The sequence below is a fragment of the Thunnus maccoyii genome, chromosome 21 (genome assembly GCF_910596095.1).
Source record: "Thunnus maccoyii chromosome 21, fThuMac1.1, whole genome shotgun sequence".
In the NCBI taxonomy this organism is placed as follows: Eukaryota; Metazoa; Chordata; class Actinopteri; order Scombriformes; family Scombridae; genus Thunnus; species Thunnus maccoyii.
Genome location: NC_056553.1, coordinates 21,231,186 through 21,245,967, shown reverse-complemented (window position 1 = coordinate 21,245,967; position 14,782 = coordinate 21,231,186). Strand labels below are relative to the sequence as shown.

The 14,782-nt window shown below is 42.4% G+C and overlaps 1 protein-coding gene across 9 annotated transcripts in view; it reads right to left on the bottom strand.

Annotated features, from left to right (window-relative positions):
• Positions 1-2,215: 2,215 nt before the first annotated feature.
• LOC121887977 (partitioning defective 3 homolog) overlaps positions 2,216-14,782 on the bottom strand; it is a 356,909-nt gene continuing 344,342 nt past the window's right edge. For all 9 annotated transcript variants that reach the window (XM_042399172.1, XM_042399173.1, XM_042399165.1 and 6 more), the window contains 2 exons: positions 10,292-10,419; positions 2,216-5,593 (listed from right to left, as the gene is read on the bottom strand). In XM_042399172.1, the coding sequence (XP_042255106.1) occupies positions 5,176-5,593; positions 10,292-10,419 (546 nt within the window). In that variant the 3' untranslated portion in view covers positions 2,216-5,175. The remainder of the gene's footprint in view (positions 5,594-10,291; positions 10,420-14,782) is intronic.

Genomic DNA, 14,782 nt, shown 5'->3' with positions numbered 1-14,782 from the left:
GCATCTGCCAGGATTTATGACCACAGATTTTCCTACAACAGAGCCGGCTTCCTCTTTTAAATTCCCAGTGGGGCAGCAGATTGAGGATCAGAGGGAGAAGCAGGTTCTTCAACCCAAAACAGGTGACTCCGACTAAGGCCTCACCAAGCTAAAATAAAAAAAAAGTTATCTTCCATATCCCCAGACCTAAGCATTTTTATCTACCGGCAGTTCACACGAAGCCCATCTGCTTCTCATATCAACACACTTGCACTCGCCAACACAGGGGTCTACTGGTCTGGCCTGCAGGGGTCAAGAGGACAAAGTGGAGTAATGAAATCAAACTGGCCGAATGACAGAGTCTGCTGTTGATCACTGGAAATCACTGAAGGTTTTCATTATAAAGTATTATGATGGTGGGAATGCAAAAGGGGGATATTAAAGACTCAGTAGAGCTCTTTCAGTGTGAGTAATGATCGGACAGAGCGAGGCCAAAGACAGCTTAACTGTTCCCCCAGGCCTCAAAGTGTTAACGGTGCAAGCTGATACAGCAGAGTACCCACTAGGTAACATGCTGCGCTGTGTATCATACTGGGATGAAACCTATTGTGTTTTGATGGCTTTACATCACGTCTATAGATGTGTCAACTGGATTTATGTCTGCGATGTCAGTTTTGTGATGATGTTGTTGTACATGAGAATATCCTGTCTGTATTTCCACAAATCACAACGGAAATATAGCAAGAAAATTAACATTTTATTACCTATCAAAGCTAAAATATTTCCTCATACTATACGGTATCTGTTGTCATGAATATGTCTAAACCTGGAGATTTACTGGCATTATAATACTCTTTGATAAGTTAACTTTATAGCTTAAAACACTCCCATATTCTTCAAATATACTACACAAAACTGAAACCAGCTTTGTAAATAACAAAAGAATATCATCAACATATAATGAAATAATGTGAGATATTTCATGCACTTTAAATCCTATCAAGACAACACAGGGCTCCATTGCAATTACAAACAAAAGTGGTAAAAGATGACATCCTCATCTTGTGCCACGCAAAAGGAAGAATTCTGTCTATAAAAACATATAGTTTTGAGCTTATAGTTTGTAACCAGGATGAAAGCTGAAACACTGCTGGTGGCTTCTAAAAAGCATATGACTGTAAAAGGCAGACTGGACCAAACACAGGATCATTTCTCTCCATTTGCTCTATTGACACTCAATCAAAGGTAATATTGAAGGAAATGGACCGTAGCTCGGCAGGGATGTTCAGAGTTGAGTTAAACTCCCCCCTGAGGTATTATTCAGGGTTAAGGCCTCTCTCTGTCCTTTCACAGTCTGGGCGAATTTCCAGTATTCTCCCTCTTCACCTTAATTTTATCCTTATCCCCAAAGGTGATATATACACGAGTGGATGTCTTTATCCCTGATGCATGTGCTTTCTAGTATATTTCCTCTCTGACCAGACGGATCCTTTTAAAGACCTCTCCCTTCCTCAGGATGAAGACAGATTTGGCAGGAGTTCTGTGATGCTGGGCCAGCGCGGCCCTTTCTAAAACCTGACTTTCCCCGGGAGTTGCACATTATAAATTTGACTATTGTCTTTATCACCCATCAGAGTCATCACAGGATGTTATTAGAAGTTAAGCCAGCTCAAGGCAAAACCTCCCGGCCAGGCGTTACAGTGACCTATCAAGAATGGAGATTAAAGAGATGGGGAGACAGGGAAGGTTTAATCTCACATTTTCACAGCCGCTTCAACACATGTGAGAGCCACATTTTGAACTAGTGCCAATATAGCTGTAGCTGTTGCAGAGGTTTAGTTTTTGGGTGCAAACTTGATTCAACATTGCTTCAGTTGTGAGAGGAACTGTTGAGAAATTCCTGATTTTTTTAAAGTTTATTTTTAGCTGTTGAAGGCATAAGGAAGAATCTGGCAACCAGATGACTAAAAGACAAGTTATTTAGTTAAAGTATGCCATCTTACTGTAGATTCAACTAACTACATGTAGTTCTGAAAGATAATAACCAATTTGAACTGTTTCATTTTGAATTTTGAAGTCAGCAATATCATAAACTGCAGTATGATAGCAAAATAAGATATTCATTACTTTCCTTAAATGATCTCACTAGTGTGTTATCAGTAAGAGAAAGCTTTTGTGAATGTTGAAGAGAGACAATCAAGGGAAATTATTGTTACAAGGATTGAAACTACCCTCAATTTATTCTTTGAAAAAAGTTGATATTGTATGTACAGAGAATGGCAGAAACAGTCCTTAATGATACACTGTTGTAAAAAGGAAAATTGCACTGTGCTTACATATTAGTCACCACCGTAGTACCATATTGTGGATAATAAAACACAATGAGGGATGGTCATAAAAACACAATGAAACAACAACAATATATTTCTCATTTCTCCCAGGATAAAAAAAAAAAAAAACAATCCCTTGAAACAATAGCTTTATGGGAAGAAACCATGTGTTACAGAGGCGGCCCACAAACATTAATTACACAACACAAATAATAAACGTGAAATTATGGGATATTATCAAATTTGCATATGAGGGGGGGGGGGGGGACTTGTTAGATTTTGCAGGCACTTGAACCCTTCCCCAGTTCATGATTAGACACATACAAATGGAAACATCAGTTAAAATAGCTGCTGTAACCTTCCTCCACACACGCACCCGTACACACACACACACACACACACACACACACACACACACAAACTGCCACTTTCACCCTAACAAACCAAACCCAGTCTAACTCTGCCCCAGAAAAAAACAAACAAACAAACATGAAACTCGACAGACAGAAGAAGGATGAAAATGAAGAGAAGAAGAAGAGACTGCAAAAGTGAGAGCAGCCTTTTCCGTAACCTCCTATTTGTACTGCAGACCCAGAGGAATACTTGTGATTACTCCATTGACTGAATCATCTGCAAGGTCAGGTCTCCCATCTTCTCTCCCTCCTACTCCTCTGCTCTTCTCCCACTCAGCAGCCAAGTGGTTCATACGCATGGCTGCCAAGACATATTCATAGACATATTGGAGCATCCAGTAACTGGCAGCATTCACAGACACTTAAACACATGTCCACCTACACACATGCACGCTGGAACATTGGTGGATGAACAAACATACAAGTATTTTACATCTCCTTGTATTGTATGTGTGAGGAAGCACAAACACAGATACCAGCATCTTTTTTTTCTTTTAATTGTAAGAACCTCTCATAGAATCTCAACTACAATATTTCTCTAGATCCTACTAGTAGCCTACACTCTACGTCTAATAGTAACCATGATCTTAATTCCAGTTTTAATCTTAAACCCAGGAGTTCATTTGGCTCAGAAATAACTTCCCTCTAAGGTTTAAAAATGAAACAGAGAAGGAAGAAAACGTCACCATGTTTGGTACGGACTTCTGCTTGTTTACAACACTGGAAAATTAAATGTATGTTATATGTTATGTTTAATTTAAACAACTATGAATAACTATGGATGAACCATGAACAATTGTAAAAATCGGATAAAGTAAACAAAAAGTCATTTAATTTTGTAAATCTGTTAATTCTTTGAACCTTAAAGGAACAGTTCGACATTTTGTTCTGGTCTCTGTGCTAAGCTAAGCTAAGCTAACTGGTTGCTGGCTGTTGCCTTACAATTACTAGACAAATAAACACACTGTCTCTCAGCAGGGAAGCAAGTAAGCATAATGTTCCATTAATACTTGACCTAAAATGAATCTAAACCTTATTTTAACCTTGAAATCAAAAACTACTCCTCAGATTTGCCCTTCAAGAAAAAGGCCTTCCATTGCACAAAAGTCCTCGCTCTCATCTGAAACTCATGCTCTCCTTCTCACAAGGATGCAACTACAAGAACACACACTCACACACACACACACATACACTTTTAAAAATGCACCACTAATTATTGATTGAAAAGCTCCCGAGAGGTTTTCTATCAATGGACATAATCATGAAAGGAAAACAAAATCAGCTCCATTGTATCGGGGCGATAGATAGGCAGTCCCACACTGAGGCCACCCACTGCAGAGCTGATATGGTTTCCCGTGTAACCACCCCGATGAAATATTCAGCAAGGAACAGCTCAGGCTCCAGCGGGTTTCAGTTATAGCCAAATCATTCTAGGCAAGGTCGGGGCCATAGCCTCACCGGAAAGGTCGCTGTTTCTTCCTCCTCGCCACGCATGACAACAAACACACACGCATAAAGGGGTCTATTCATTTATAATGAGGTACAATAATTAATAGCCCAGACCTGACCCCGTTTATACTGCTGGATTCCCTGGGTGGGCGGGCAGGGTAGGAACAAAGGAGATCTAAAGCTGTTTTGCTTCATGGAGAGTGCCGTATGGTGAGGGTGACAATGTGAAGAGAAAAAAATGCAGATAAAGCAGCCAGCAGAGGGGAAGAGAGAATTTAGGATTATCATACTGAATACAAGAGAGGGTTGGAAGGAGGATACACACTCTGAGTATCTGAAACCGAAAAGGGATGTTTCTCTGAAGTGAAGGGGGGGAGGGGTTAGGGGTGAGCCGTCATGCCAAAAATCCCAAGCTGTGACTCCACAGTTCACACAAGCTGCTTAACCTCCACACACTCACATACACTTATGCACACACAGATGCACACACGTACATTAACACATAGTGCTTGACAAAGTCCCCATGAATAGCAAAACTCAAAAAAAAAAACAACCTGGGCCGTGTCTTGTGCTTGGGTTTATGATGTTTAGGTCAGACTGCTGGCAGATGTAGCGATGCAGCAGTGGCCTGAAAACATATTGCCTTCTGCTGTGATGTCTACTGTGTGGAATGTGTCAGATGGATGGGTCAGAGCTGCAGATCATGAACAAAAAAAATGGGGCTGCTGCCTACAAAATGTGAATCGTCAATAGACTAGAAGGCACTTATACACATAGATGCTAAACAATAAACATCTCAAACCTTTCCTTTTTCATAAAGCTAAAAAGGATCATGATTCATATCATTAAAAATCTTTTTTTTTTTTAAATATTAACATTTTATATCAACATTCCCATAAAAATCTTTGTATCTCAGCATTTTTAAAAAACAGATTAATTGCTTTCTTTGTATAATTCCCTGTTCATCTCCCAAAACATCCTCTTTCCAGTTCCTTGTCGCTCTCTCAGGAATAAAACGGCCTCCCTTTCTCTGAGCTGTGATGCCTGCTAAGCTTGGCCAGTTGAGAAGGGGATGGGGGTACGTCCTGTCTGTAGGGGCCCTTGGATTGAGGTGGGGCCTGCACTGGCACAGAGCTTGGGGCCTGAGTGTGGTCGTAGGTGCTGCTGCTGGGGGTTTCGAGTGGAGGAAGTGGCCTGCCCTTGTTGGCCTCCTGCTCTCTGCGCCTCTGCTCCTGCCTTAGCAACTCCTGAGTCTCTAAGAGGACACGGGCATTAAAGCTGGACGCTCCCAGGTAGCCATTACGTGATCCATGGCTGCCGGAGTGGCGAGGGTTTTCCTTGGCGGCTTGGAAGCCCTCTGCTGGCAGGTACACCTTGTCCCATGAGTCCTGGGATGCCGTGCTGGGGTTCTTTCGAGGTTGCCTAAACACACAGAGACAGGTAAAGAGGTCAATCGTGCTGTTGAGTCACCTTAAAAAGGACCTGAATCTAAAGGGAAAAGAAGAGAATAGCAGTTAACTCTGCTCAGAAAAGATAGCTTTTTTCTGCAGCGGCCCCTGGGTCAGCACTATTGAAGGTGATTTCAAAAGAAACTGCACTTCAGCAGAGTGTGGCCATTTTCACATTTTGTCAGATGAAAAGGGGATGTGGTAGTGGCATCGCGTTAAAAAAACTGAAAGCAACACGAGTGGAGCAAAGAGGGATGTGTTATAGCCTCCTGCATGATTACACTGAATCCAGTGACATAAAGACTGAGACATGAAAGAGACAGGAAACAAATGGAGGAAGCCTGAAACACCCACAGGACTATTAGTTCCACATTGTAAACAAACACAAATGTTAAAACCTCCTTGAGAAAAATGGCTGCTTTCATCCATTTAACTCCTTTTTGGAGTTGCAGACGGGTGCACTTACAGCACAGACACAGTAATGGCAGGCCTCACGGCGTTAACCGCCTTCTATTCGTCCTCGGTCCGCCTGCCAGCCCCTACACTGACAGGACGGCCTAAGATACAGACACGTATTATCTCTCATACAAAAAACAAACAAAACACACATGCATGCCTCCCGCCACGCATGCTCCCCTTTCCAGAAATTGGCCCTGGAAAGCTGTCATTGGGATTTGCCAGGTCTTTGGGTAAAGTGTTAAGTCTGCTCCTCCATTATTAGGATCCATTAAGGCCGACGTGCGATGGAAGACCTGTGACAGTGTCTTTTACGTCAGGGGTGCTAAGAGAAATCCCATTCACACCTCACTGACCCGCTGTGTGCTTAAAAGGCTTCTGAGTTCACAGCATACAAGGCTGCAGAGGGTAACAGGAGCCCGGCATGCTTTTAGACCAAAGCGCCTGCACTTCTTATCTGGCGGCTCTCATTCCAGAGAGGCTGAGAGGAACAAAAGATAGAATAGGCTACTTATTGTTCAAAGCGCCTGTGTTTCTGACAAACTGGTGTTTTTTTTAAAACTGAGACTTAAAATAAGGTAAATGGATCTGATTTCTTATTCTGTATGTACTGAAATGTTGAGAGAAAATGACTTGCCAAAAGAAAAAAAAAAGCCCTTCGGAGCTACAGCGGCTACAAAGGGGGACCAAATGGGGACCGCAAGGACTGTGATAGGCTGCTTGTGTTTTCTGCAAGTCTGTGATGGCGGTGGAGATTGTTGATAGTGAAGATAAATGTTGAGGAAGTTGAAAGAATTGAGTAAGAGTTGAAAGATTGAGTAATCTGCTGCTTTTCAGTAACACACATCTAACACAGTCACCTTCACTGCAAACCTTCTGCTCACTGCGATTGCTGCTCTGTATGAATGAACATAAACATGCTGATTGCACAGCAGCAGTCTCCTATTCAGTAACACGGATGTGACCCCGGTTCTGTAAGTCCATGCAAAACCCACTGTTGCTCTCTATCATGAAGTATATGAAAACATTTAACAAAGTTACTGCAGGGAATATAATTAAAGCTTAATATATCTTGATGTGTTTGGTGTTACTGTGGTGATATCAACAGGTGTAATGCAATGTGATGCTTGTACATTAACTGCATTGTAATATTTTCTTCCTACTTCTTGCCATTTTATTCAGCTCTCCCTTGCACAATCTCTATGTATAATCTCTAATGAGAATCCCACGATTCCAGCACTGCTAATAGAAGCCCTTGTGGTCAAGAATATCTAAGGGGAGGGGAAGCGCTGACGCACATGACACTGAAATGTGAGTATGTGTGAGCTTTGCTTTACATTTATGCATGTGTGGACAAATGTGAATGCATTTATGTACTGTACTTGCAACACAAGCGCATTATCTTGTTCCGCCCTACGTATGTGTGTGTGTGTGTGTGTGCATGCGTGTAGCTCATGTGTAAATATGAGGGTAATTGGCGGCGGAGCAGATGTAGGGACAGACTGCAGAGAGAGCCCCACCACATGCTCCATATCTGGGTTTTGCTGTCTGGGCGAGCCGCCATGCATTTACACCCCGGCTTGGCTTACAGAGCAGCCAGCACCGCTCATGAGGGAGCCGCTTGTTCAGAAACCTGGGACGCCTGTTGCATGAGGCAGCGATCTGCGTTTTCCAGAATTACCTTTTAGTTTTCTAAAGTAGATAAGTGAAGAAGGGAGATTTAGGGGCGAAGTCGGCGGCGGCGATGAGAAGAGAGCAAAGATGGCATTGTTCCACGGGAATGTATTCGTGATTGATGCATCGGGGGAACTAGTTCTCTTATCACCTCTACTCCTGTGCCAGAATATGTCACAAAGTAGATTAGTTACATTTACAGAGGGAGGGGATGGGAAAATACATCATGCCAAAGAGTGGGATAAATTTAGAATGACAGAACATAACAAACAAGGCCAGGAAGTTGGCTCGCAGAAAAATTTGTGGCCGCTGTGTGTTTCTTTAAAACAGCTGGGAAGAATCAGAGTTTATGAGAAGGAGGAGAATGCACACACACACACACACACACACGTACAGACACAAAATGATTGGGAAAAAACCAAAATGCATGCAATGGGCAATGGAACAATCATTCCTATACTGTACAAATAAATTGTCTACAAACCTGGAATAATGTTTTCTTTATGGTGTGGAACAATGTTGTTTTGGCTGAGGAATGTAAGAGCTGCATGGGTAGATGGGCGAGCTACTGGCTGTTCACTCAGGCCACTGTTAAGAACCTTATCTTGACTGCATTCATGTGTGTGTTTGTGTGTGTTTTTTGTGTGCGAGTGTGTCTCTTTCAGGCTAATCAGTGGTCTGTCTTTCCTACTAACACACTCGTTCCTCTCCCGGCCCCTCTCGCCCTCCACTGCCTGTCACTGCTAATCCTGCTCCGACAACAAGCCTTCATTAGTGCTCCTCCAATCCTCACATCCCAGACACTGAGCTTAGCCTGGCTGTCATCAGATAACCAGCTACCATGGCTTCTTCTGGAAGCTCTTTGGGAAGGAGTTTTTTTTTTTTTTTTTTTTTTTTTTTGTTGAGCGGAATGTCCCCTTTTGGCTGAACGGATGACTGCTCAGGCTTCCTGTTTTGGAAGAGAAGGAAAGGATGAAGGGCTTCCAAAAGAGAGGTGGTTGGAGTTAGAGGGAATTGTGGTTATTAATCTGGGGATGTAAGACTTTAGTTCTTTAATGAGGAGCCGTGCCGAGACACGAGATCTGAAAAGCCTTAGCCGGGGTCAAATGTCAAACCTGAGCTCATGCGACTGTTTGCTAAAAGACGCTATGAGATTATGAGAGGAATGCATATCAAAGGCTATCCTCGCCGGGCTTTTTGGCCGGCCAGACCAACTTTCCCAAGAGAAGCAACTCGCTGAGATGGGAGGGTTCGGAGGCAACTGTCACATCACATGAGATGCCAGCAGATAACACCTATGAAGGGAATCTATAGATTGGCCTGGCTCATACAGACCACATTGATTATACGTCCATGTGGACCACAAATCCATAGCCATAGACAGGAACATGTTTTAATCGACCCGACTGTGGCTGTTGAGAGACAGCAGAGCAAAGGAGGATGGCTATGAAGAAATGATTGCTGTTTGTGCAGAGAGAGATTGAAATCACAAGAGAGCAGACTTACTCTGGCCAAGAAAATGAAAAGACCACACACACGTATACATATACACATTAAGTGTTCTGTCATTGTTTAAGTTGGCAAAGCAGCAAAACTTAAATAAATCAGACTTCACTCCAACTTCCCTCCCAACACTTGAGAACATAATGTACATTTCATATTATGAAAAACTCACACTAGATTATTTTCAATGTGGAAATATTTAACAGGGAGAGAAAATAACGTTTATTGTTACTAATTTTAAATCCCTGTGTCAGTCAAAGTGTAGAATTAGTGCCTTTAGTGACTTTCTTTTTCAGTGTGTAAAGCTTAAAATGTGGGAATTTTCCACCAGCATTGGTTGGCTTTGCAATTTGCATTGACTACAGTGCGATTAGAGAGCTTCAGAGGATTGGTAAAGATACTTCACGGAGTGATGGCAGGAAATGCAAATACTGATACTAAACTCTTCTCCCCCCCGAGGCCTCGAGATGTAAGATATGGTAAGCTTTATTGGCATCTCTTTGACAAATATGCAAAAGAATCGAAACAGGGGAATGGAGAACATTAAGAGCAGCAGTTGTAGCTCTGAACTCAAGATGTGTAAGGCGAGAGATTGGCAAGAAAAAATTCCTTTTAAAAACACGTTTTGAGAGGGAGTTGGAGAGTGGGGAAGATGTCTGTGACAAAGTCACCACTTCCTCAGGGTCAACATTGACTTAATGAAGTTGAATATCAGTCAAATAATTTCAAGCGATCATATTAAATGATTATATTCAAAGAGTTTTGCTAAGAATCATTTAAATGTCTGGAGATGAGTTGAAAGTGTCTTTGTGGTGATTGACTTTGAGGGTAACCAAAGAGATATGCCGAAGAAAGTGTGGAGGAAAAGGAGTAAAGGCACAAATATGAGGAAAAGAAATTGACAGAAAAAAAAAAAAAAAAGTCAAATGAAGAGGTCGAGAAAGGGCAGCAAGAACGTGATAAGTCACAGAGAGGCACGGGCACAAACAGACAGGCAGACAGATGGAATACAGAAAGGACAGGAAGAAAGATGTCTCACCGTGGTAGGGAGCTGTACTGTCTCTGTGCTTGTTGGAAACCATCTCTGTCGTCTTGCTGCTGTTTCTGGACCTGAGTATCCACGGTTACTGAATGGCGTCCGCTCGCCGTCTCCGTCCCGTTGTTAGCCTGTAACATTAACCAAATTACACAAGTCAAGACACACACAGCAACAGACAGTAGCATCAGAAGAAATGGTTGACATATTCTGTCTTTGGACACAGTGGTTACCCACAGACCAAAACATGCTCGCACAAATCTGCAAAAAGAGAAAACATTCACACGCTCATATACACATATACACACACTTAGATGATGGATTATAATTCCCACAGCACAGCAGGTGGGATGACAGTGTGATGCCTCCTGTGTGTTGGGCTGCCCCCAGGGAACAGGTAGTTAGTGAGTGTGATTCCATAATGACAATAGCAATGAAAATGCACCTGTGCCAGCGGACAAAAAGTCCCCTGATGATTGTGTTCATGCAGATATTACGATTCTTCTATACACCAAAAGTGTCTAAGATGACTTTAACTAGTCTTGGGTGTGCTGACCATGTAACAAATACATTATAATAATTAAATATAGCTGAAAATACACTTACACTGCAGTTTTGGATCATGTGGTTGGATGTCTTTGATGTCATTATGACTTGTGATTTGCTCTGATTTCGTTTATATTTCAATGACTTTGGCATGAAGCATTCTTCCTTCTAAAGGATTTTGAATGCATTTCTCATTACAGTCAAACTGTGTGCTGGCCAATTACTGTTGCGCCTTCTTCTCTGGATTTTCTGTTAATGACTTTCTGTTGATGGAGCTGTTTTTGTCTGTTCAGCTGTAGCGGCTATCACTGCATATGCTAGCAACTCTGTTTTCTTTTTTATTAAACACCAGTTTGTGTGCATCAGAAAGCTGTTCCCCAGAAAGAAAAAGTGTGTTAAGAATAGCAAGTATAAAGGTTTTTCATGAAAATTCAAACAGTTTTCATAATGTGCTGTGTATTTGCGAACAAAGTAAGCACCACCAGTGTGCTGGAGACATAAGATATAGATCAGTATTATGTATGCTTCATTTCACAGATTTGACTACACAGCAGGAACCCCTACCAGTGTGTATGTGTGTTTGTTGTCTGATCATCAGAGGGGTTGACATGGAGATATCATCTCCCTCAACACCAGGCACACTGCTAACGAGCTGGCTGATGAAAGAACATGACAAGCCAATTAAACAGAGGCGAGCTGAGGTGTCGCAAGCGTGGCTTGACCAAGTGTCAGTTTTCATAAGGCTAGGATGGGAATGTGGTGGACAGGTGGGATTGCGGATAGAAATTTTTGCTAAAGATTGAAATTATTTTTACTGTTTTACCAGCAAGCTGAATTAAAAAGAAACTTATCAGAACCTCTAAATAATCAGTGTTTGAAAGTTTGGGAGAGATTTTCTTGAATTTGGTGTTTATGTGTTTGCGGGGAAGAGGTAATAGTACGTGACAGAGTGGATTGATGGGGTAAAGGTGTGTTGATGGATGGAAAGGCTGTCAGTGAAAACATCAACTTGGAAACATCTTGTGTTCTTGAAATGGTTGCTTTCCTCCTCACTTGGACAGCTGCAATAACAGCACAATTACATTTCACTCAGCGTCAATACCATGTCCTTTCTCAAGCCCTCCAAGTCCTAAAAACACAACAGTTTTCCACGTGGGTGAAGTGAATTGGACTCATATGTTTCAGGTTTCGCTGAAACAACACGTTTCCCCCAGCCTGGAAAGTGCATAGCACATAAACGAATATCAGATGAACTGTACGGGAAAAGGAGAAATTATTTGACTGTGGTGGTGAGAAAATAATTAGTCACGCACACTGACGGCTTTTAATGTGATTCGAAAGGAAGTGGTGAGGAATCCGGAGGTGCTTGACGCTTCGGTTTAAAACTGAAGGGTTGAGTTGGATGACGCCATGCCAAGAGAAATGCATGAGAAATAGCCAGGAGAGAAAATCAGTCAATGTAATGGCATTAGGCAGGGAAGGAGAATCAGATTATTCCATGTTAGGCCTGGAATACAATGCCATATAAAACATGACATTTGTTGAAATCGAATCAAAGAGACGTCCATGTTCGTTTTTATCCAATAATGTGAAAAATGATGTCGATACGGCACGCTTTTATCTCTCCCTTGTTTCCTTGGTGGTGTCAGACAAAGTGTCAGACGAAGCATGGAGAAGAAAAAAAAAAAAAAAAAAGACTTCCCCACCTGTTTAAACATAGGAGCGTTCACAGACGGTGAGCTGGGACGGGGGTGGGGTGTGGGGGGGTGGGTGGGGGGCATAATTATGAAAATTATTTGCAGCTATCAAAAATCCGGCAACAGGAACACAGCTGGGAGGGAGCCCGGTTTTAAAAGTTCAAAACACAAGCAAGACAGCCAAGGTGTAATATTTCTTGGTTCAGAGCTGGTCACAGACCTTTCAGATATCAAAGCAGGTTGCTGCAATGGGTCAACACTAACATATGGCTTCACCGCCCACACTCCTCATGATGCTATGTTTGTAGACCACATAGGAAACAGTTTGGAGAGAGCACCCGCGCTGTACACAAACAGACATATGGAAGGCATTTAAGCTGCTAATGGGCAGACAGAACAAGAAGAAAGTGAGAGAATGGTAGTGAAACACCACTTCCTGACAAAAGCCCAGTTGGATAATGATTCTCTCTTAAAGTCTTTGCACCGACCCAATTCCGCCAATTTATTATAAACAAGCCCAGTCCATTTGTGGTCGCCGGGGTGTGTAGCTCCGGGCGAAGTATCCATCCGAGAGCAAGCAGTGTGGTCTGCCATTTCCCAGTGCCTGGCCCAGGAAACCATGGTGAATGGGAGGGTGGTTTGGTTATCTCTTTATCGCTTCAGGACTCCACAGCATGCACGGAAGGCAGAACAAAATCTTGGAGTCTCATTTTTTTGCAGTACAGATATCTGTGTGGGGTAATAGTGCTGAGAAATATTATCACGCCCACATAAGAGAAGTGTAATCGTTTTGTTCTCCTCTCCCCCCCCTCTATCTTATCTGTGAACAGATATAGTTTCTAAGTGAATTGAGCTCAATAAAATTGCTGGATGTGAAGGCATGCGTACATCTGTGCGCGCTTGTGAGTGCAGATGTGTGTTTTATCTGTGATTTGGCAGCAGGGCTGAACAGAGCAACGATAATGTTCTTGCTATGTGAAATCCATTCCACACTCACACGTCTTTATAATTAAGTTTGTGTTTGTGTGGTGTTCTTTCACATATGTAGTGAAGTCTTAAAGCTTGTTGCGGATGTAATCATACAAACAATAAACACACTTGCTGCTTGCACAACATTGAACAGCACTGTCCATACTTAACCCATGCAGCCATGACAACTAGCGCTAGCATAGTTGAGAAGGAGCTCAAAGGAGATCATAAGCATCATAATCGATGTAGTAGTAGGAAGAGGACTCTGATATCCAAGTCACCAAGTTTGAAATGCATCTTGAAGAAAGAGAATCTTCTCATCGCTCTGAGAAAGCTGAGTCTCACAGAGATAATCAAGAGTGGCAAAAGGATTTCTCTGCTGCTTTCTATATGTTAAGGTGCTTCTTCTACAAGGTTGCCTTTAAACAGTTCCATCATTGTAAGACATCTGATATGTTACAATATTTTTGAGAATGTGTGTTTGTGTTTCAGTCTTTAACATAAAAGAATCATATTATTTATGAATTTTTTATCTCAGTCCTGCTACAGAAGTGAACATACAGTCTGCATGGTAGCAGCCGGGGGCTCCTACACTGTCATGGCACAGAGCTACGTTGTCTTAACTCTGACCCATAGCTTCTGGGAAGTCAAGTGACTGCGGCTAAAAGAGGTTTATGCTTCACATGATCACATAAGAAATAGTTGGCTGTACACAAAAAAACACTCACCGAAATGAAAGCACCATATAGAGTAGCCCGAGTTTGCATAAACTCAACAAATGGTTGTAGACACATGAATCCTGGTAGCAGCAGATAGCATGATAATAAAATCAAAAGAATTCACATAAATAAGGGCTTTACAAGCTGCTGTTGGTGTGTTTGATCCAAAGTGCCAGCATGGTGCTCACGCTCCTCTGTGTGGTCATGCTCATTGGAGCTCCAACCCAACAGCACAAATTGATTTTATTGCTGCAGACAGAGAGCGAGAGAGAAAAAGGCAACTCTTTGGAAAATACATAGCGCTTTATGATGAACATCTGGAAATCCCCTCTAGCAGAGCAGCAGGGAGGGAGAGAAAACATGCCAGCTCTAATTGTGAGTGTTGGCTTGGGGGCTTCATGATAGACAGGGCTTCTAGTGTCCTGGTCATTATTCCATTAAGGAGGAGCCGGGGTTCGAGGACTGACCTCGGCACTGTCATTACAGGCGTTCACAGCAGACATACCTGAGCTCAGTCTCCAACACCCCAGAGACAAGCCGGGGTCAAACCCACAGAGAGGGAG